This window comes from Betta splendens, chromosome 3, assembly GCF_900634795.4.
Source record: "Betta splendens chromosome 3, fBetSpl5.4, whole genome shotgun sequence".
In the NCBI taxonomy this organism is placed as follows: Eukaryota; Metazoa; Chordata; class Actinopteri; order Anabantiformes; family Osphronemidae; genus Betta; species Betta splendens.
The window spans coordinates 1455473-1477996 of record NC_040883.2 but is presented as its reverse complement, the minus strand read 5'-3'; the positions used below and the strand labels follow the sequence as shown (position 1 = coordinate 1477996).

At 45.0% G+C, this 22524-nt stretch overlaps 1 protein-coding gene and 2 long non-coding RNA genes across 9 annotated transcripts in view; 2 read left to right on the top strand and 1 right to left on the bottom strand.

Annotated features, from left to right (window-relative positions):
* Nucleotides 1-633: 633 nt before the first annotated feature.
* Nucleotides 634-12014, bottom strand: LOC114852162 (uncharacterized). 5 transcript variants are annotated; one of them, XR_003785319.3, is made up of 5 exons: nucleotides 11875-12014; nucleotides 10408-10575; nucleotides 3029-3115; nucleotides 2721-2828; nucleotides 634-2500 (listed from the first exon to the last, which is right to left on the bottom strand). It is a non-coding gene; the product is annotated as an uncharacterized LOC114852162 (long non-coding RNA). The 5 variants fall into 5 exon arrangements; XR_003785320.3 differs by having other exon boundaries at nucleotides 2780-2828; XR_003785318.3 differs by having other exon boundaries at nucleotides 634-2828.
* A 63-nt stretch (nucleotides 12015-12077) lies between these two features.
* On the top strand, nucleotides 12078-18985 carry LOC114852163 (uncharacterized). The gene is made up of 4 exons (XR_003785323.3): nucleotides 12078-12385; nucleotides 16955-17343; nucleotides 17472-17617; nucleotides 17950-18985. It is a non-coding gene; the product is annotated as an uncharacterized LOC114852163 (long non-coding RNA).
* Nucleotides 18986-19827: 842 nt separating this feature from the next.
* kcnq1.1 (potassium voltage-gated channel, KQT-like subfamily, member 1.1) overlaps nucleotides 19828-22524 on the top strand; it is a 17472-nt gene continuing 14775 nt past the window's right edge. For all 3 annotated transcript variants that reach the window (XM_029144341.3, XM_029144339.3, XM_029144340.3), the window contains exon 1: nucleotides 19828-20843. In XM_029144341.3, the coding sequence (XP_029000174.1) occupies nucleotides 20497-20843 (347 nt within the window). In that variant the 5' untranslated portion in view covers nucleotides 19828-20496. The remainder of the gene's footprint in view (nucleotides 20844-22524) is intronic.

Genomic DNA, 22524 nt, shown 5'->3' with positions numbered 1-22524 from the left:
AAGATTACTGAAAGCCTGAAGGCATAAAGGATGGCTGCTCATGTCAGTATGCTAACAAGGCTGCTAATCACAAGCACATCAAAAGAAGAGCTTGCTTCCTTGGTGACAGGCCCATAAAATGATTCAGTCTTGTTAAATTAAATAAACAACACAGTGTGGCATTAGATGGTAATGGTATAGAGCTTATGGCAGTGATCACAGGAAGCAGAAGTCTTCACAGTCACTTCTACCTGAGAGCATGGAACAGCCTGGATGAGTCCTGTTGAGGCACAGAGGAGGGAAAAAGCCTCAGAGATTAATCTGTTCAAACGGCTGCTGTGAAACTGACTGCAGGAATAGTCTGAAAGAATTCAGGCAGAGTGCACGTAGGTTTTCACGACCACCAAAAGCAGTGACAGTAAACAACGAGACCAATACACAGTCACACTCTTCGCCAGGTAAATAAGCACACGCCTCTCTGAACCAAAATTATCATGAGATGACTTATCTGAATCAATTTAATCGCTTGGCGACACAAGCGGGACTGTCCTGGATGGTTTCCTTTAGTGGCACAGATAGTTTTTTCTGTTGTGGATTTCATGCTTCAACATGCCACTTAAGCATTTTGCATTGATTGACTAAATTGTGTCTTCAGCGATTTAAAGTTGGTTAAATCACGTTTAATTGTATAGAGCATTGATTTGCATACAGCCACACAGTGAAACTGCAGTCAGCTGCCTGAGAACATCTGGTAGAACAACACCTGTTTTTAGAGCGGACACATTTTCTCAGCTTGTCTATAAATTCTATACTTCATGTGTGAAAATCAAACATTGCCAGCTCAGGTGATTCTTCTGAGTTTGAAGATGCGGCCAGAGATTATGTTACATGAATAGTTTAGTTTTTGTGTAATGTCTAATTCATAGTGTTGTAAACACAGCAGAGACAGTGGGAGGCTCAGGTGGAGACATAATCTCAGGTTAGATGTTGCTGTGACTCAGTAGGTGACTTGGTAGAAGAATACATCTGATTTTCATGGAGTTATTGTTAGACAATCATTTATTAAAATTCAGGCTTTGTTTAGAAACATACAGATCACTGGTCAGAATTCTTCAACAAAATCCAACCTGGAAATCACAGACTACCAAAGCTGACACAGAACCATTGTTGCACATGTTATTTGTTTAGACACACAAGCTTTGGATGGATAAATCAGGACGATCTTCATAAATAAAACATGTTTGTTGGTGTATGTTATGATTTTTCAGGGCTAATTATCCTTTTTATCCCTGTCCTTTTGCCCTGAATGACTGAAAACTGTCCATCTACTGTGACCGATGAAATTTTCATTTCACTACTCCACTGCAGCTGTGCTGTAAACACAGCAGGCACTGGAAAATCTCCAGTAGCTTGTCTATAATAGTGTTTAAAAAGGTGGGATTTTTTTTATTCTTCAATTTCAAGCAAGTAAAACTTGCAGGCCACACGTTATAGAATTACAGCTATGCTCCAGCATCTTGAGGCAGGCAGCCACATAAAGCTGAGCCGAGTAATCACTGAAACTTTAAAATCGATTCTGTAGTGAAAACAGCATGAAGAAGCTGGGAGGAGAGACTGATATGGATGAATGATGTGTGATTACTTTATCAATAGAAAGCAACTCATTGGCAGAAAAAAATATGCAGACTTTAGCGGCGTCACAGCTCATAAAAGGCAAAACATCCCATTACTGTAGATGCAGAAAAGTACATAATATCTACAAAACAAATATGTTTGCCTTCATTAAGCCAAGTATAAATAATGACTTACTGTAATTTGTCAAGAGACTTATTTTAACACAAGAAGGGATGCTTGTGAATACTGAGACTATAGCTTGTAGCAGGCGTTCGATTAATGACGAGCTAGAAACAGTTCAGAAGACCAAAAAAATACAGCTTTTATTCAAATGTGTAAATTATGGACCCCTAAGACCTGGGCAACACCCGCAGCCTTAAGATCAATTTAAGAGTCAATACAGTGCCTCAGAAACTGATAAACAGGCCGAGTGTTTCAAAGTCAAATTTAACTAACACTGATCGGTTAAGATCATTACGCACTGTGGTCAAGCCAGAGCTGGTAAATCTATCTGCCAAGACTGAAGAATCAAAAGGAGAAATGATTAGTTATTACTTATGCTACAAATGGTTTAGCAACCAAACCAACATAAACAAACATCAGAGATGTGAAGGAGGAAACCGTTATGTTCACTGCACAGACAAACTCAGCTTCACTAAACCCTGGCAAATAGGACAAAGACACATTACGGCATCTTCTTCTGTACAACAGCAATCCTTAACTGGTGAACAGACCCAGAGGCAGATTCTGGCATCGTATTATGTGCATCAGCGTGCTTTTTATGAAATAAGTAAATAAGCTCTTCTGCAGAGACACACTGAAGTACCTAAGGTGGCTGGGTTATGTGAGTTGAGGATCCAAACTATATGATAATAGATTAGAACCACAGCAGACAGCTTTCCTGTCCCTGAAAACGTGTAGAAAAAAATAGAAAGATTCAAACCCTTTAGCTTCAGTTTGAGCACAAACAGAATATTTTGTTTACAGTTGGTAAAGTTCACTTTTCTGCCAACCCACAAAAATTGATCTATAATTACAATGCAAAGAGATGTAAAATGTATAATGAAAAAATCCAAAGTGTATTTACTCAAGTATTGAGACTCTTAATACATTTCATTGTAGAATACCTTTGGCAACAATTACAGTGTTGGCTCTTCTTTGTCAAGCCTCTACATGCTTTGCACACCTGGATTAGAGCAGTTTATCCCATTCTTCCCCACAGATCCTCTCAAGCTCTGTAAAATTGGATAGAAAGTGTTTGTGAGCTGCCATCTTCAAGTCTCTCCACACATGTTTTGAGGGGTTTAAGTCTGGGCATTGGCTGGACCACTCAAGGACAGAAAATCCACTGCAGTGCTGTCTGAAAGGTGATCCGTTGTCCCAGCCACTGATCGTTTGCTCTCTAGGCCAGTTTGTCTCCATGACCATAACTCACCTCTGGCAATGTGTCCCCTTGGCGACACCTTTAACCAGGTGATGATCAGCGCCTGGTGTTTGTCAAATGCAGTGCTCCAAGTTATGGCTAGAGGGACACAGGTACAGACTTATCTGAGCAAAACATTTTCCTCATCATCCTCCTAAGCTCTAAGATGGGAGTCGTGTGCACTGACATTACTCTAAGTGGTTTCCAAAAAGGCTACTCCACCAGAAGCAATTCATCTTAAATATTTCAGCATTATTAAAGGCAAAATGATGGAAGTAACTGGAAGCTCCACTGAGATAGAAAAGCTTTTGTGGAGACACAGGTACAGGGCAGAAGTCTGGTAATATATTCAGAAAACAAGAGAGACGTTTCAGTCTCAGATCAGTTCTTTTCTGTCAGAAGAAACCATGACCTTGTTACAAACCCTAAAAATGGAGAATGGAGTCACACTATTGTAATGTTTCATTTCTGAGAATCTATCCGACAGGAAGTGGACGTGCGCCTATGGTTAAGGCTTAAATTGATGCAGCAGTGGTTCCCCAATAAGCTGTACGAAGATGAACTATTTGATTGTATTTACACATCAGTGCCTGCCGAGTTTGGCCAACCCCATTATATCCTCATACCATGTATATATACACTACATGGTTCATACCCAGAAGGTCCTGACTCTCTACTAACACATGGATAAAGTCTGTTTAGCCACCAACATCGACAGCAGCACATTTCATTTTGACATGTCATCTGTTACACATATAGCATGAATATTAACTAGCGACAGCAGATCTGTAAGATATTTTTACCAGCAATGACATTAACAAAGGCATGTTGAATAATTTTGCTGCTTTGACAATTTTATACACTAAACATTTCATTCAGCTGAAGCTGGAATTGTTCTGAAACATTATGTTACACAGCTGGACTCTAGATAAAATGCACAGTATCCTGGAGACATCCACTGTTGGCTCATTAACTTAGGTAAGGCTGTCAAACCTATGCAAAACGCTTTCACCTGGAAGCCCACATGGTAATTTTGACTTTTGAAAAAGCCACAACTCCATGCTACATGATTTTTAGTTTTGTAGTTCAGTTTTTCATCTTTTGTCATGCATTTGATAGATCAATAGGTAAAAGGGTCCATCTTTCATCCATCTTTTCTAAGTTGGAAAAGTGGAGTTAAAAAAAAAGGTTACAAAAGATTCAGATTTTTGACTATTCTTCATTGACTTATTCAGTATTTAGTTAACCAAGAAAGATAAACCAAAGTACTTGGGACTGCCATCAGATTAAGACTGCAGTATGACGACTCTTCTACAAAGTCTGATTAATGTGTTTAATTTTAATGCAGGGGTAAAAATGTAACAAACTCTTTTTGTTGGAGGAAACAAAACTTAAACCAAAATGATGAAAATAAGGTCAAAAACACTTTTAGACCGGCCAAATAACTGAATCAGCAGAAAAACTTAACTCTATTTTCAGATTTAAATTTCTGCTCAGGCTGTTTGCTTCTGGATTAATAGATAGCCACACATAAATCCACTGGATGCAGGAAGCCAGGAAACAAAAATCAGGCCTAGAAGAAGCAGTGTGTGGGTGTTTGAGGAGGCTGGTTTGCATGTGGGCTAGTTTGATAAGAGATGGAAATGGAAATCTCCAATTACTTTCCTTTCACACCTCTTTATTGTTACAGCTAAATGCTTTGGCATTCGAGTAAGATTACTGCAAAAGATTACAAAAAAATATCTTACCACATCAACAGATGGAGCTGTTTTTGTAGTACTTTGTAAAACATTTCAGAAACACCACCAAATTAGCCAAGATGTGACAAAAGACAGCAGGGACAGTAGCCCTCACCATTTAACACTGCTACACATGGACCATTATGCTCATTTGTACATTTGTGTTGTCATACATAAAGAGGTGTGTACATATTTCTTTAACCACCATTTCCAAACAAATCTAATCTCTACAGTAACTACATTAAGAAACCAAAGATTTGGTAGAATGTGCTATGGATAAAAGCCAATCAACTGTTTATTGGTACAAAAGGAACTCTCCAGCACATGGACAATAAACAGAGGCGTAAAGCCCATACTGTGAAGACAATCTAGAGAAACCAGGACGCTGGTGTGAGGCAAGCAAAGGGTCAGAGGTCATAGACAACAGGATTATAAACTATACGAAAACAATATATACCACTCCCAGCAAAAAACCCACGTCAGCCAGAAAAATAAAGTGAGGGCAAATGCAAATTAGGTGTCTAAAGTTATTCTGTGGGCTTTTTGTGTTTGCATCAACAGAACTTCATGTCTACAGTGTAAGAAACTAAAATTTTATTTACTTTTATTGATTAAAAAAATGTTATACAATTTGTGATTGTAGTGCCAGAAGTGACATTAAGATATTCAATCCTCAGTCCAAGAGTCCACATATCATGATCTGTACTAAAAGTGCAGAACCAAAGCTTTAAAAGCTCCAGTTATCAGGCAGCTGCATTTTAGGAGCTTTTGGAAAGATGAGCACGTTGACCTAACTGACAACAACAAAGACAACTGTCTTTGTGGCCATCTCTCAATGACAGTGATGAAATTCATTAATCATTAGCAGCCAGTGGGCACATGACCACTCAAACACCAGCTGTGGAGACTGATGGACTGAACCACAGTGGTTTCATCAGCTACTGTCGTCACACATTTATATGAGGATTACTGAGTTACACAAACACAGAACGGCAATATAAAAAGACAATTATTGTTATTTTGTATTTGTTCACCTACTGTTCCATCTCTCTTCTGTGACATGCCTACATAGGGTTTCATGCCATCCTTCATTTGCCCTTGGCACGTGCAGAAATCTAGCACAATTTATCAAGCAAGAGGCCAATTTCAGTGCAGCAGAGCAGGGCCCAATGGGGAGCGAAGACTTAAAATGGAGCTAGCATGGCCTCAAGCAAGCCTCATACTGTAAATGAGCACAATGAGAAATGATTAAATCTACACATCTACGTCAGAAATAATGTTCCTCAAATGGTTTATTCACTAGAAAAGACAAAAATGGGTTTGTATGCTGTCTGTTGTGACGTCTGAGGAAAGCAATGAGTGAAAATGCATTCTGGGTAAGTGCCTCATTCCCTTCTTTTAAAACCAATGAACAAGTGCAAGTTATAGAACCAACTACGTACAATAGCCATCGTAACAACTATCCTTCATCAACACTACAGCAAAAACACATGTTTTCCCTTTGAAAACAGGGCAGTGGTCTTTTTCTATTCAAACACCACAAAACCACAAAAAATAAAAACTGGAACAAGGCATTAAATCCCCAGTGACAATGCTGTCTGTAGTCAGTTTGGTGTAACAGACCTGTGTCGAGGTTGGTAACAACTTAACAAGCATCAAGCTTCTCTCCAGATGTGAGATCAAAAAACAGCTGGTGTTGAATATGGAACCACCTTGACATAATAGTGTTTTTGAGAGGGAACATCTGTCAAACTGCCCTAACACTAATCCACTTCTGAATGAAACAACCTTGGCAACAGCCCACAGTGCTGCTATAGGATTAAAAATGCTTAGAAAAAAAACGTCCTGCTCATAAATAGGCCATAGTTGGGTTGGAAAGTTATTTGCAACGTCTTATAAATCCCTGGGCTTTCTATTATTAACTAGTTAACCAGATCAAGTGAATGAATGTTCCATCATTAACGGCTTCCTGAAGCTGCCAAGATGTCCAGAAGTCTGAAGGTTAAGGGCGTACATGAATTACTGCTCAGGAGAAAAATCTGCACAGGTGCTTCCCAGTGTCTAAAATGTTACTGTATGGCTGCAGCACCTATTAAATATACTATTTACTATTATTACTATTAAATATGTGTATACATACAGTATACAGAACTAAACCATCCATCCATTTTCCAAGCTGCTTATTCCCATATGTGGGGTCGCGGGGGTGCTGGAGCCTAACCCAGCTGGCTATGGGCGAGAGGCAGGGTACACCCTGGACGGGTCGCCAGTCCATCACAGGGCAACACAGAGACAGACAACCATTCACACACAAACCTACGGGCAATGGAGAGAGGCCAATCAACCTAATGCACGTCTTTGGACTGTGGGAGGAAGCCGGAGAACCCGGAGAGAACCCACGCAAACACGGGGAGAACGTGAAAACTCCACACAGAAAGGCACCAGGGCCGCCTCCGGGAATCAAACCCAGAACCTTCTTGCCCCAGAACTGAACCTTGACACCAAAATGGTACAGCTGTTAATATGTGAGGTGGAAATGTAAGAACATGTTCACTAGGTCATCAGTGTAAACCAAGCAGTCTATACCCCTGCTGGAGGTTTAATAGTCCTACTCTGTTTGCAGAAAGCAAGCTGACCAAGGGGACGCATCAGATATGAGGATCAGTGGCTCTGCTGTGTGTCTTCTGATGAATCTTGCAGCTCAGGATCTAATGTAAAATCTAACATGAGGTCAGTGAATACATTTAAAATGCCCAATGAATAAAAGTGCTCTTTTTACTCTTGCTGAGTTTAACCAGCTGTCTGTGGTGAACAACATGCCGTACAGAAGTCCTGCCATTTTCTCAACAAAAGAATGTCTCAATAGCTCACTGAATACCCCATTATTACCAATGCTGAATATCCATCTCACTGGGAAAACTAATTAGACAGAGCACTGCTAATGCACTTACAATGATTACATCATTATGAGACAGAACAGGGTCTTAACTTCCACACCCTTATAAGGTATACAGTACATTTAATTAATAGTTAATTTGTTCAAGTGCTAATTAAAAATCACACAAATACTGCAATAAATGAATTAAGGGGCAGCACTTACTCTCTTGTATGGATAGTCAACATTCAGCAACCAACCAATTTATCCTCATCTGTAGAAATGATCACTTCAAGATACAGTAGTCGTACAACTGCCTGTCAGTCAAGCAACGTAACAACATACAGTATTGCACATACGTGAACAAGTACATAACAATTTGTTCATAAATACAGTAATAAAATCCTCCTTAAATATTCTGTTAGATGCAAACTGTTTGCAGCTCTACTTACTGTACCATTGTTTCCGACGTGACATCAGTGAGTTGCTTTGCCTGGATATCCCTTTGCCGTTAGCTGGTGGTACCAACAGTGGCCTTGCCATCTGTATGTGTTTTTGCTTAGGGTGCTGCTGCAGTCCATCACCAAATGTCACATACTGTAAAAGTCATATCCACCTCAGCGCACAAAGTCTGCAATTATCCAAAGCTCTGGAACGCCTATTGCCTTCATCAAATGTGGAAAGGTAGATTTGACACGCGTGCTGTTCAAAGCGAGCTGTATAAATGTTGTGACATCTTCGTTACTGAATACAATTTTTGTAACAAAAGCTGATCCTTCAAATGATAAATGCAGTAACAATGTTGAGACATTCAATTACTGCTGAACTAACCTGAGTCATAATGTAAGTGACTAAAAGTTTTCTTATGGGGAACAGTGTGTACAGATGCAGGACACTCATTTCAGATTTTAGCCCAGAGACCTTCAGTCTTCTCTCATAAAAATGTGTCCAGGTTATACAGAGCATGAAGTCATAAATAAGAAACACACATCAGTTTATAACAACAGATATCAAACCTACTTCCAAAACACAACACGCAGTCAGCTTTTACTAAAGGCAGCCTGGGTAGAAAAATATCACCTTCTGAAAAATATGAATTTCTCAATTATGAACGACAAATCACATGAAAAAGACACTACACTTTGTGTGTTACAGTGAAGTGAATGAGTTAAAATAATCATTTACATATATGTGTAAATATATACCCAGTATGTTATTATAAAATAACAAAACTATAAACGATCCAGCAGTAAACTAACTAGGTTCACTTGTGTCACCTCAGAACAGGCTGAGAATTACAGTATTTACTACACTGATACAATAACACCATCACAATCCTTTGTAACTGAATTGGAAAGGAGTCAATTACACAGTTATTCAAACATTTCCTTTCACTGCATATAACCTGGTTGAGACATCTGCAGAGGTGCACTCATTTGCCAACCAATTTCATCTACAGAAGATCACACTATGAAGTTGTTTAATCCTGTGATCAGGTCCAAATGCCTCTTTCTTACAGTCCAGCATTATGTATCCCCAGTCATTAGCAGCACTGTGCAGAGGAACAATGCAGAAGCCGCCGTAAATGCAATCGCTCTAATGAATTTGTCCTGTTTTTGCTAAGATAAAAGCGGAATCACTCCAGGGAAAATGCTAAACAGGCTCTGCGTAAGCCTCCAGCATAGCATCAGCTTGAAATCTAAGCATTGCTCATTTCGTCACAACACGGCAGTAGATCATAATCTCTTGAACCTACACTTGATGTGAGCTACAGCCCACCTACATGTGACTGCCACGGCTTATTGTACTTATTATTTCACACATTTCTCTCCCATCCATCCATCCATTTTCTGAACCGCTTACTCCCTAGTGCGGGGTCACGGGGGTGCTGGAGCCTATCCCAGCTGGCTACGGGCGAGAGGCAGGGTACACCCTGGACAGGTCGCCAGTCCATCGCAGGGCACATTTCTCTCCCTCGATATGCTATTCATTGCACAATATTGTTTAAAAGAGAAGCTGTCTGTTTACCCTTTCTTCATTACTGTGCTTTTAATTATCTGGACGAGACTAACATTTCATCATGTTTCTGCATAACAGTCATAAATAATTTTTATGTCTTACACTTGACTACACAACATGCAGATGAGTTATACAGCATACACATACAGGAGGCAGATATCTATACCTAAATATTTTCACATCATCTATGAAATATTCACCATATACACCAAATCTAACCTGCAGTCGTTCACAGAAACTCAAGCGACATTTTCTAAAATAAACCTCAGCGAAATAATGTAACGTCCACACACACATACTGTAATGCCGCTTTAAACTTAAACTGACTGAATTATGCATTTGTCTTTGCTGCCAACCCTATTTTTTATGTAAAAAAGAAAAACTATTCGATGCCAACTCTATGATTCAATTACAGTACAACAGAATTCATAATCTCTAGATAACAACGTAGCACTCAGGGAGCATCGCAATGTTCCTGAAATTGCATGGTTTCATGATTTTCGGATGAAAATATAGGGACTTGGCAGAATGAGCTCAGTCTCCTGAAAATAGGTTGGACTGTATTTCAAGCCACATTACACCACTGCCTGGCTGTCAGGCAGGAGGGGGATGTCTTTGGTTACTTTGGGCTTGTCCCCGTCTGGGTTTTCATCTCATATGGTACATCATCTTCACATCTCATTTGATGGCACTCAGAACACTGAAGTCCCCTCACATGATGAGCAGTGCAATCTGTGTGTGTGCAGTAAAATACTCACATATAGGTACAGTCATGAGACACGCTGTCACTCTGGATTTAGCTGATGAAGCGCAGTGCACAGCTGAAGGTAGAGAAAGAATAGACGTGGTCGATGTCTGTGAAGGTTCTCGTTCATCCAGGTCATGTTTATCCCAAAGGTCTATCCCTTTTAGATGGAACGCGACACCTACAGTAAGGAAAAGATATGACCATCAGCTATTAATAAAGAGGCAATTTCTCTTGCTTTTTTTTTCCATCATTAAATTCTTTGTGTCAGTAACATAATACCATAATACTATATTTAGTTTGTACTGTGAACTCAGCTATCAAAACACTAATTAGCTGTTGGCCTTTTCCTTGGCATAGTGTACAGTGATAGCCACAAATGTCTATCCCGCTTGGCAACTTGGTGATTCCTTGAACTTTCCTTTGTCACACGCTTCCGCTGAAGGTTTCATGAAGTCCAAGGGGACAGGACACATCTCTGGTTCTGTCCTGGGACTGTATGAGCGCAGCCAGCCACTAGCCATTAGCTTAGAAAACCTGTTTTTTCACCACTAACTGGTCTCTTGTCTCAAAATATTACATATGAAATTGCACTTGCTCCGTCTCCGCTTCCTTCAGATCCCTGATATGAGATAATGAATGAGCAGCGGGCAGGAGCCACTGCTGTGAGCTTTGAACTGACTTTACCCCAAGAAACTTGTTTGCAGGATACTCTAAATTTGCTGCAGATCGCGAGCACAGACTCTGATTTTATGGGATGAAGCCATTCCCCTGTCATCATCAACACATGTCTCCTGCATGTTTCAAACTAATGAGGCTCTGCAGGTCATGAAGCCAAACCAATATCAAATCACGCATGTTATGAAGTCTCTCCTCCATCTTGGCCTAACACTTAACGTTTGCTTATTTTTACATGCATTTTGTACATTGCTTTTGCAGCTAATCATTTAGCTCACAAACATCGCATTTCGTCCAAGTGATGGTTTGAAGCAGAACACTTCTTCATAAACAATGTGCATCAGATGACCACAGATTCATGGGTACAAGCGCCAGAAGCTGAGCTGCAAAGATAAGGTAATTATGATATGAAAGCAGACGTCCTGCTCTGAGGTAAAGCATTAGTCCAGCTGAATTACAATGAATCTACAGCGTGTGACAAAAGCCAATATTACAAGAAAATAAGGCCATTGGCTGAAAGCAGGCCAACAATGCGGCTCAGATGAGACAAAGGTTTTAGCAGAACATATGATGGCGGTGGATGAAACATTCACACATCAATAAGCCCTTTTTATTACCAACATCAAAACCACTTAGAAACAAAGCAACTACTGGAAGAATGGACTCCTGATTAGCACCACTAGCTAGCGACGTTAGCACAGTGGGAGAGATTAGCAGTCAGTAAAAATGAACTGAAACTAAACACACAGCTCACAAAATACTAAAATATTAGCTAGCAAATTAGCGTAAACGCTGGACTCACACGGAAGTAGTGACGCAGCAGGAAGAGTCAGTGGCGCCAACAACCGCCAAACACTAATAAATAAATAAATGAAACGGCAACACAGAGGAAGAAACTTCAAGTCAGTTCTCAACATGTCTGGGTCTAATCATACACACGAAAATGAGCAGAAGAAGCGTGACGGAGGACGGGGTCGGTGACTCCCAGCGAGCAGCAGGTGTTTTACGGTTCTAAACGGGCGTTTCCCTCACGTTCAACAGTCTGACGCCACGTGCTCCTGTCACGCGCGAGTCCAGTAGGTGGCGGTAAAGACGCAGCTGACGACGGGTAAACGTTAGTAATGTGTGTTACGCAGAAAAGCTTTCTTGGATAACCTTAGCGTAAAAGCAAGTAATAAATACCGTTTGTCCTTTTGAAACCCCTTCTAGTAAAGTAAAGTAGAAGGATTTAAAGCTGCCAATGGCAGTGTAGATGCCGGCGGAGGCGGAGCCGCGGCCGCTACCATGTGTTCCACTCTGGTTCATAGTCACAGGTAATTTCGCATCTTTGGTTTGGTGTGCGGGTAAATGCATGCGACTAACCCTTGAGCGTGTGTTTATCTGGTAATGTCTTTGTGGCCGCGTGGTGGATTGAGACTATTGAACCTATAAGCGTTGTGTTTCAGGGGCTGCTGTTGCTCAGCCTTTGATCATTAGCTCTAATCCCACAATGCCTTGCAAAGCAATTCGCTCATGTCCAATTGAAGATGAATGGAGGTCAGACTTCTCATAACGCCACCTCAGTGGGTGTGGGCACAGTCACTACATAATGGAGACATTTACTACATGAATGTGGGGGAAATTGGAATGACTTACACCCAGCAAGCAAATTTCATTTCACACTGAGCGGTGCTGTGTATTTCCTAACAGACGGGGAAAAATAGAAAAGGGAACTTGAAAGATCTGTAATGTGACTTGAATGGTAAGCGACAGACCTACAGTAAATGGGTTGGCTTGGAAAAAGCCTTAAATGTTGGAAGTGTATTGGTAGTAACATGCTTTATGAAGGAGAGCAGTCAGGAAGAATAACACCAATGGAAATTCTTACCCTTCACCCACAAAAAGAAAATTGTGCACACATTTTAATTTCCATTTCCTGACCTTTTCAAGTCAAGGCAAGCCACTTCCAAAGGGAACAGTGAATAGTTCCTTAAATAGTCGGAGACAGCTGACAAAAGAACACGGCTGCCTTTAATCCTCATCAAATCCTGCACAGTGAGTTGGGTAAATGTTAACGTATCAGCCTTCATTATGTGGACATAATGGCATCTTTCTAAGGACACGGCAAGTTTGCAAATTAGGGACGTCTTCTGCACTGATTAGTGCGATACATTCACCAAACGGAGGCACTTGGGCAAACACGTATTTGGTGAACTGTTAATGTTTCATGCTTCGCATTCTGCAGAGCCACAAAGACGTCACAGTCCTGAAATGACGGTAAATTTGGCTTAAGATTCAATCATGAATGCTCAGTTTAGCATAACATCATCATCATCATCATCATCCTATTGTTGTGTTTAGTACAGCACACACACAAGCAGTGACTCCAAATCTATAAAGCACAAAGTAGCACATCCTTTAAATGTTTGAATCCCACTTTCCATTTAACATTAAATCGTTTGATATTTCTCAAATCGTCAGTTAAAGGTTAAGTTATTGTTTCTTTGTGTCTTTGTGGTGATGAAACAATCTAGCATCTAGATTTAATTTGACTCCTCCTACACTTTGCTTGTTGCTTTCCCACAGGTTTGTGTTCCATATGTGCTGTGGCCTCTGTTGGATATGAAGCTTTACTGCATTAAAGGGAACACACTGATGTGTTGAGAGAAGCTGGACTCATGAGCCTCCTCAAACTTGCTTGTCCTCAAACGCGTGGTTTTAAATAAGTAACAGAAACACGAGTACTTCCATTAAAAGTGAAGACAGCGGCTCCTCTGCTGCTTCTCACTTAATTATATCACATCCTTGAGCTTGAGCTCCGCCACCTGACTTCCCTTTGTCTCGAGTGTTTCAGGAGGCATTAAGCTGAGTGATGTCACAGGAAGACGAGGCACAGGTGTTGGTTTGAGAAGAACCTCCAATTATTTGGACTGTGACCCACATACATTTGATCCAATTAGTTTAGCAGTTTGCACTAAAGAGATGTGACTGAAACCAATGTGAGTCTGCGCTGTTTCAGCCGGATTCCTGTTGTGTTGCTGTAGTTTGTGCCTATAGCCAGCTCGTACAAACAATCGCTGCGGATGCCTGTTTCCTGTCTGCTCTCCTTAAGACGTCCTCGCTTCATCTTTTCGCTCTATTTTACACCATTCATTATACATCACTCCCGCGTTTCTTTGTTGTCATCCTGCTTCTCGTCTTGCGCTCTGCCTCCTGCAGTTGCTCCAGTCAGGACGGTGTTGTGTGATGTCAGGAGAGGCAGGATGTGAAGGGACTACGTCTGTTGTCTCGCTCGAGACATGACAAAAGCCCACACAATGCACATCTCGCAGTGCTGAGCAGTGCGTTGACTGGCTCGCGCTGGGCTGAGGCCCAGAGTCTTACAAATGGCTCTGCCAAGCAGTTCAGGCATTGTTTCCTCCTTTTCTGCACAATGGAATGAAATCTGTGTCACGCTGAGTGCAAACATGAGGCCTGCAAACACATTTTAGGACATATATCTAATTGTTGTGACGGTGCTCGCCGCATCCTCCACGTCTACACATCTGTCATTTGCCTGAAAAGCATCTTGACCTTTTGTTGGAAAAGCCAAAGTCATTGTTATTGTGAGAAAATGACATATAATTTCCACCCAGAAACATGCTGTGTGCTGCTGTTTACATCTTCCTCCTCCTGAACCCTGACACGCGCTGTAATGTTGGCAGAGTCGGCTCATCAAACACTGGGCCTCTCCTGCATCTGCACTAACGTGTATTAAAGCAATTGATTCCAGGCACATGTGCAGTAGGACTCGATGATGTCATTCCTAAAGCGCTGACAGTGTCTGTGCTGATCCGCAGGTTTGACCTGAACCTGAACTCCAGCGCGTCCCTGCTCTGGTGCTCACGTGATCACGTGTTCTTGTTGTGGAGCTGTGGAGGAATCAGCCGTGAGCCGTGACAGACGCAGCTCCATCACCTCTGCTCTGGAGTTCGGTACAGGTGTTTGTGCAGCCTCAAACAGCCACGCTGACACAGCAGCCATGTTCCACGGTCGCTGGTCGCTCACACCTGCCCGAGTTCAAAGCGCGTGTGCTGCTTCTGAGTAAACAGTCCAGCACACAGGAGGAGGATGCACAGGCGGCCGGGGCTGCACTTGCAGCTAATGATGTGTGAGCTGCTAGCACGCGGAGCCTGACAGGCCGAACGCTGAGACGAGCCAGTCTGCAGCCGATCGCTGGCTTCAGGAACAGGTCGTCCAGTGAATTCACACGCGTGGTTACTTGTCCAGTGGCTCTTTCTGGGGACCCCCTGCTGTGCACTTGTTCGTGTTTAGGCTCTGAGCAGCTCACTTAGAAGCTACTTCAGATACAGAGCATTGCATCATGCTGGAAAGCTGGCGATGATCGCATTAGCTGTGTCTTTTAAAGACACAGACTGAAGCTTTAATGTCATCCTGATCTGATTAATGTGGACTGCTCCCCAGTACGCAGGTAATGTGACACGGCCAGTCCTGATAATAACTGCTGCTGATGTTTGATTTGAGTGGAATATTTGAGCGAGCGCTTTAAACGCCTGAACTGATGCGCTCCTACATCTTGTGTAGTTTTCCTGCTGCCGCCTTCAGAACATGAGCCTGTTTGTGACCTGTATTCCCCAGACAGTTCTTTAATTGGCTATGAATCACCGTGAAGCAGTGGCATCAGACCAGTTGGAGCTATTACGTAACTGTTTAGATTGTTACTCTGATAAATGCAGTAGACACATTATTTACCTACACTTGGCAGCAGCCAGTGGGTTTGTCAAGTGGACCTGAATGAAAGTATGAACAGTAACGGACCATTGTTCCTCTAGTGTGATGAAGTTCTGCTATTTATCTGCCAGCTGTTCATTTTTACCAATATTTCTGCTCATTTTGCATCAGTTTGAGACCCAGACTAAAAATAGTGGGTGGTACTGTATCCGCTATCGTTACAGCAGGGAGCAGCTTGACAACACTGTCGATCAGCGATGACAGAAGAAACGACTTTTAGCTCCTCGAGTCATTGTTCTCACATTAAAGACGCCTTTTTAAGCGACAGCTATCAATTCTGCTGGTTTTGCATATTTTACAGGAATAATCCTGCACCTGTCAGCGAGGCAGAAATAACACCAGCAGCTGTTTGATGCGCGCTGCGTGATGTTGGGTTCGATGGGTGGGGTTTAAACTCCTCACTGGTGCGTGTGTTACATTCTGTTTACTGATGATCAATGTGTTTTCAAAGTATTTATTGAAATCTGAGCCGTAATGCAATAAATGCTGCATGCGTAGCAGTTTAATACCATTTTAGTTTTTCATTCATAACAGTAAATATGTTCTGGCGTGGTTCAGACCTGTTCTGTACATTGTTTAAATTCAACCCCCTGCAGTACGTGCAGTCTTACACTTTAGCAATGTGCTCCCACGGCCTCCGTCTCCCTCCTGACAGTGTCATAAATAGCGTCTGGCCTCTCAGCAGGCCACACAACACGGCAGCGTGGGGAGCACAAGCACCCGAGGACACCACTGCAGCAATTACACTTAACTCTTGGTGTGTGAGTGACAAGGAGACTGATTCAGAAATAACCTGTAGCACAGAGTAGTGTTAAGTGCTCAGATCTTGGCCGGAGGCTGCTATTTTGCAGCTGGGCCGACAACAAACAGGTTGACGGAGACTTTTGAGCAGAAACGGCTGCAGAACAAATGCCAGGATCTGCTTCCCAACGTCTCCATCTGCAACGTCCCAAAGTGAAAGACGAGATGGACGCACGTCCACGAGTCCAAATGAGCCAAATCCCGGCCCACAGGATCTGATGTCATCGTGACCCTGCACAGACCTCAGGGCTCTGTCTTTGTGATGCTCCCTCGTTTGCTCCGTGCCTGATTTCCCCTCTTCTGTGTTTCAGCGTCACGTGACACTAACTGTCGCTGGTCAGACTGTGCATGAATGAAGCTTCCAGCCAGTTTGAACTTGACTGGGAATCACAGCCGTCCGTGGTCCTGGCTGTGATAGTAGAGCTAATAATGCCCAGCTGTGCAGGACAGAACACTGACCTACAGACATTCTACCGGATCCCTCTCCGTAGCGGTGCTTCTGCACCAGCAGCATCCTCTCGAGGCCACAGTTGACTCCTCCCCATAAACACAGCACAGCCTCCACACTTCCTGGATTCCAGTCCAGCAGAAACGTTCAGAGACGCGTCACGTCAGAGTGGAACATCTGCAGCGAGTGGAACATCTGCAGCGAGTGACGCTCACAAGTCGTCCTGTCCCGCTTTGCTGCGTCGATGTGTGTGTGCGTTTGTATGATGCAGTTTTTATTTAGTTTGGATACATTTTCCTTTAAGACATTTATTCATGTGAATTTATTCCCATCAGCATTTAATGACTGTGTGATAGAATTGCGTTTGTCGTCTATTTTAGCTTCTGTTTGGTGCCGTATCTTGTAACGAGCCGAGCGAGGGAGCGACGTCCCCGTTCCCGAGCTGTGATTGGACAATTGTTCCTCCACAGCCGTGAATGGGCTCAGCACCAACGTGCTGCAGCTGAACAAAGCTGAGATGTGGGAGGTGAGTCAGAGGTTTAGAAACAAGCTAATTTCAGTTACAGTAAATTTAGAGGAATTAGCTTCGGTGATCTCGCATTTAAATAAAACACGATCCCTCAGGTCATAATGTCGTACTGTGAATACAAAAAAGTTCCCGGTGTAATAATCTAATCTTGTGTCTGTGTGACTGCTTTTGTTAAGCTGCAAAACAGAAAGTGACATTTACATATATATACAAACTGCATTATTTATACTTCAGAATTGCATTATTTATTCTGTTCTTTGTTCTTTACTTTGAGCAGATCATTGGAAGCCCCTCAACTCAAATGCCTCATGAATAATTTGTGTTCACAGGCTGCATCTGGACTTCAGAAGAGAACGGGTTCACGAGAGAGTGAAAGTATTGGGACAAACGACTAGCGAGTAACTGATAAGATGTGATTAGTTACAGTGAGATGAGAAAACACAAAACGTGAGGCAGGAAGTCGCCTTTGAGCAGGGGGTCCATGACGAGCGCTTGGCCTGACGTATCGGTGCTGAACCAGGGCCACGAGCGATGTAGACGAGGGATCCCCCGACCCAGAACGCAGGATGCGCTTCTCCGGCTGCTTCCGCGGAGCCTTCGGAGCAGCACCGCCCTGTCAAATCCGCTCCACAAAGCAAACTTCAAGCGAAGCGGGCCCAGAACCGCGCAGAACATCGGGTCTGTGACTCACAAGCTGGAAGCTCGTCATCACTATTAACTGGGTTACAGCACGAAACACAACGGGCTGCTTCCAGATCAGCTGTGTGGGCTCAAGCAGTGCTAATTGTTTATCAGGCCATTGACGGAGAAGTCGTCTTCGCTGAATGAGACTATAATAACCAGACGTATGAAGACTAAGCGGCTGAGGTACCGTGACTAATTGCTGCTGACTGGCCTGAACGCTTGGACTGAGCCCGTTTGGAGAGCGGCCTGAGTTGTGCCCTGCAGAAAGGATCCAGCCTCATGTAACGGCCCGGTTCAGAGCATCTAAGACAGGACTGAATCTGCAGACTCTCTAACTGTTGGCTCATCTGACCCCTCTCATGCTGCCTATTGTTTGCTCCTCCAGGCTAACTAACAGAACCCAGGCTGAGGTTCCGGCCCACCTCTGTCCCTCTGGGACGGGATCAACTCCTACACGTGTTCAGCAGCGCTGCACTGAGCGACAGCGAGGGCCCAGCGTCTGCAGCGGTGGGCGGCTCCTCGCTTCCAGGCCAAAGGCCGCGCGTCGCTAACGCGTCGCTAACGCGTCGCTAACGCGTCGCTAACGCGTCGCTAACGCGTCGCTAACGCGTCGCTTATGCGTCGCTAAAGCTTCGCTAACGCATCGCTAGCGTGCTGCCCGCGCGTCGCTAACGCGTCGCTAGCGCGTCGCTAGCGCGCTGCCCGTGCACCGCTAGCGTGCTGCCCGCGCGTCGCTAACGCGTCGCTAGCGCGCTGCCCGCGCGTCGCTAAAGCTTCGCTAACGCATCGCTAGCGTGCTGCCTGCGCGTCGCTAGTGCGCTGCCCGTGCGCCGCTAGCGTGCTGCCCGCGCGTCGCTAACGCGTCGCTAGCGTGCTGCCCGCGCGTCGCTAACGCGTCGCTAGCGCGCTGCCCGTGCGCCGCTAGCGTGCTGCCCGCGCGTCGCTAACGCATCGCTAGCACGCTGCCCGCGCGTCGCTAGCGTGCCGAAGCTACGTGCTCACAGGTGACTTCACGACCCCTCGGAGGTGACGGCGCCCCCTTCATGTAGGAACCATTCAGACGGACCTTGGTGGGATCATTGGAACAAAGCACTTCAGCAGCGCAGCTCATCTGCAGTGAGATATTTAAATTCCCGTGAGGTGAATGTGTGAATAGTGGTTTCATCCATTCATTCATGAAGGTGTAGCTGTAGATGTGTTCATCTTAAAACACGGGTTCCTTCCAGCTCACTGACCTTCAGTGGTACTTTTCTGGCATGAAGCACAGCTCCGGCGACGGCAGGAAGCGGTCGGAGCCTAATTTCTACCTGGCAACAGATCCTGTCAACGCGTGGCGCTGCTGCTGGACTCCCACTGCTATGAATGGGCTTCCTTCTCCTTGGACTCCTGGAGCTGCTCCAAGGTCGCAGCATGAGGAGGGAATCAACAGGGTGACCTTGTCAAACTATGCAGCACGTGTCTGCAGAGGCCTGGACTCGGCTCCAGAGCACACGCTCCTTCCGTCAAACTAATAAATCAGCGACAGTTCAGGACGCGACGTCCAACGCTGAAGCAACGCTCTCAGGACATGCTTCACTTCCTGCTGAGGGTTTAATGAGGGAGAGGGCTCTCAAACAATGGCCGGTCATTCTAGACACTTCTGCACATATAAATTCATTTATTATTCATCTTTCCTGAATAATAAATGAAACCAACAACAATGTATTTCTGTGTTTGGTGCGTGGTCGAGTCCGTCAAATGAAAGCGTGCCGTTCTCGCCGCATTTAATGTGACGTGCACTTGTTCACAGGGATAAAAGTTATCATCGGGAGCAAAGTCAACGAAGAAGCGTTGCCTCGCGCTGGTCTGTGGATAAATTCCCTCAGACGCAAATTGCTTTTTAGCAGTCGTGGAAAACAACAGCTGGCGCCGCAGCGCGCGCCGCCTGCGCCCGCGGCTGCGCAGCCGATAAGTGCTGTGGAACACGCGGGACTCATTCCGCGCTGACACTCGGCGCATCCTCGACCCTGACAGCTGTAAAGTAAAATTAAAGCAACGCCAGCCCGCTGCCGGACGCCATTAACAACCACGTTCACGGTAGACTGTTATTCGCAGCGGCGCGATCCGGCGCGCGCAGAAGGCGGACGCACATGGGCGAACGCTGGTTCCTGTGAGTCAGTGACGGAGCCGTGAGTGACAGCGGAGCCGCAGCCATGTCCACCTCCAGCCTCTACGACGGAACCTCGCGCAGGTCCAGCGGCTTGGCACGTGGGCAGAGACCGCCGGACCTGGAGCTGGCGGAGACCACGTTCGGCGCCGCGCCCGACGCGGAGACACCTGTGGAGCGCGACGCGCGCTCCCACGGAGCCAGGACGCCGGGCGGCGGCGGCTCCGCGGGCCTCAGCCCGCACGCGCCTCACCCACGGATGTCCGCGCGCATGTCGGTGTACAGCATCAGCCCCGGGCGCCCCGTCCTCAGCCGCGCCTACGTCCAGGGACGCGTGTACAACTTTCTGGAGAGGCCGTCGGGCTGGAAATGCTTCGTGTATCACTTCACAGTGTGAGTGTTCCTTCTTTCCGTGAACATCCGGGTCCGTGGGGTTTTCAGGGGGATAATTGCAACTTGGAGATTCTAATTAAACAGGGAGTTAAGTGCGCGTGCGGAGCAGCGGCCGCTGATCCTCCACGACCGTTACGGTGCGTTCATGGAAGATTCAATCAACAGCGGAACAATCAGCACAGACGAGAGGATCTCACATAAAACGCCGCTCACGGGAGCCCAGCGCCGCATTATTCACGTTTTTCATTTGAGAATCTATTTTCCTGAGCACCACCAGACTTTTCATTTCTCCGAGCAGCGCGTGCAGACGCAGAGGTGCGCGCTGCACTTACTGCGCCTGCGCACTAAAGCTAATCCAGGCTGACAGGCGTCTGAGACTCCCTGCTTTCATGGAGGTAATACAGCGTGCGTCGCCTTTCGGTGATGTGACAGTTTGGCAGGTGGCTTGAAAATGTTCCTGTTGGACAAAATGCATGTTGTTACCCGTGATGTACGTCTGTATGCGCCGCTGACACTAATGCTGCAGGATCTCAGTTGGTGCTTTCTGCATCCAGACAAACGGGAGCTGCAGCGTTCAGGCTCAGGCTGAGGAATGCGTGATCTTTGGGCTCAGCCCCACGTGTGTGTCTGCGCTGATAGCAGGCTGCTAAAGCTGTGTGTGTGTGTGTGTGTGTGTGTGTGTGTGCACATGCATGCTTGTGTGTGCGTGCATGCGTGTGTGTGTGTGTGTACATGCGTGTGTGTACATGCGTGTGTGTGTGTGTGTACATGCGTGTGTGTGTACATGCGTGTGTGTGTACATGCGTGTGTGTGTACATGCGTGCGTGTGTGTGTACATGCATGCGCGTGTGTGTACGTGTGTGTGTGTGTGTGTGTACATGCGTGTGTGTGTGCGTGCGTGTATGTGTGTGCGTGCGTGTTTGTACATGCGTGTGTGTGTGTGTACATGCGTGTGTGTGTGCGTGTGTGTATGTAAGTGTGTGTGTGTACATGCATGCGTGTGTGTACTTGCGTGTGCGTGTGGTGGAGGAGCTAGCAGCCCTGTCTGCCACCCTCTGACCCCAGAGTGTGTGAGGGGACGCAGGGGAGTGCAGCCTGTCAGAGCAGGTTAGAGTCTGAGTGACTCGAAGGGAGCGTGAGCCGACAAATGTGACTCAATAACCACACAATGTACAAGCAAGTGGCTTCAGAGAAACCTTGAAGATTCACACATTCTTATAATAAAGGACTTGATTAATGACAAGTCAAAAACATGAAGGTGAGGTGTGTAATTCTTCTAGACTGAGTGAAATATAAAGTGAAGGGTTTTCATAAACCGCGCGCTAACACGGAAACAGACTTTCCCTTCGGTCACGGCTCCACGGCCTCTAAACTGTCTGAACCGAACAGGACGGGTCCGTTGAAGGCGCTGTGAGCAGCACCGGGCCACGCTCAGAACCCAGTGTCTGTGTCAGCTTGTACGTGTGTCGTTGTGTATCTCAGAGGAAGCCTCTGTTCCTTAATGGGAGCAGGTGTTTGATGTCTGAGCCTCCAGCAGCTACAGGTCCGATCAGTGTTGGAGAGCGAGCGTGACCTCAGCGCCGACCCAGAACACGCGTCAGAGCCACCCGGCGCCTTATCACAGAGCCTGGTGTGTGTGTGTGTGTTTGTGCGTGTGCATGCGTGTGTGTGTGTTTGTGTG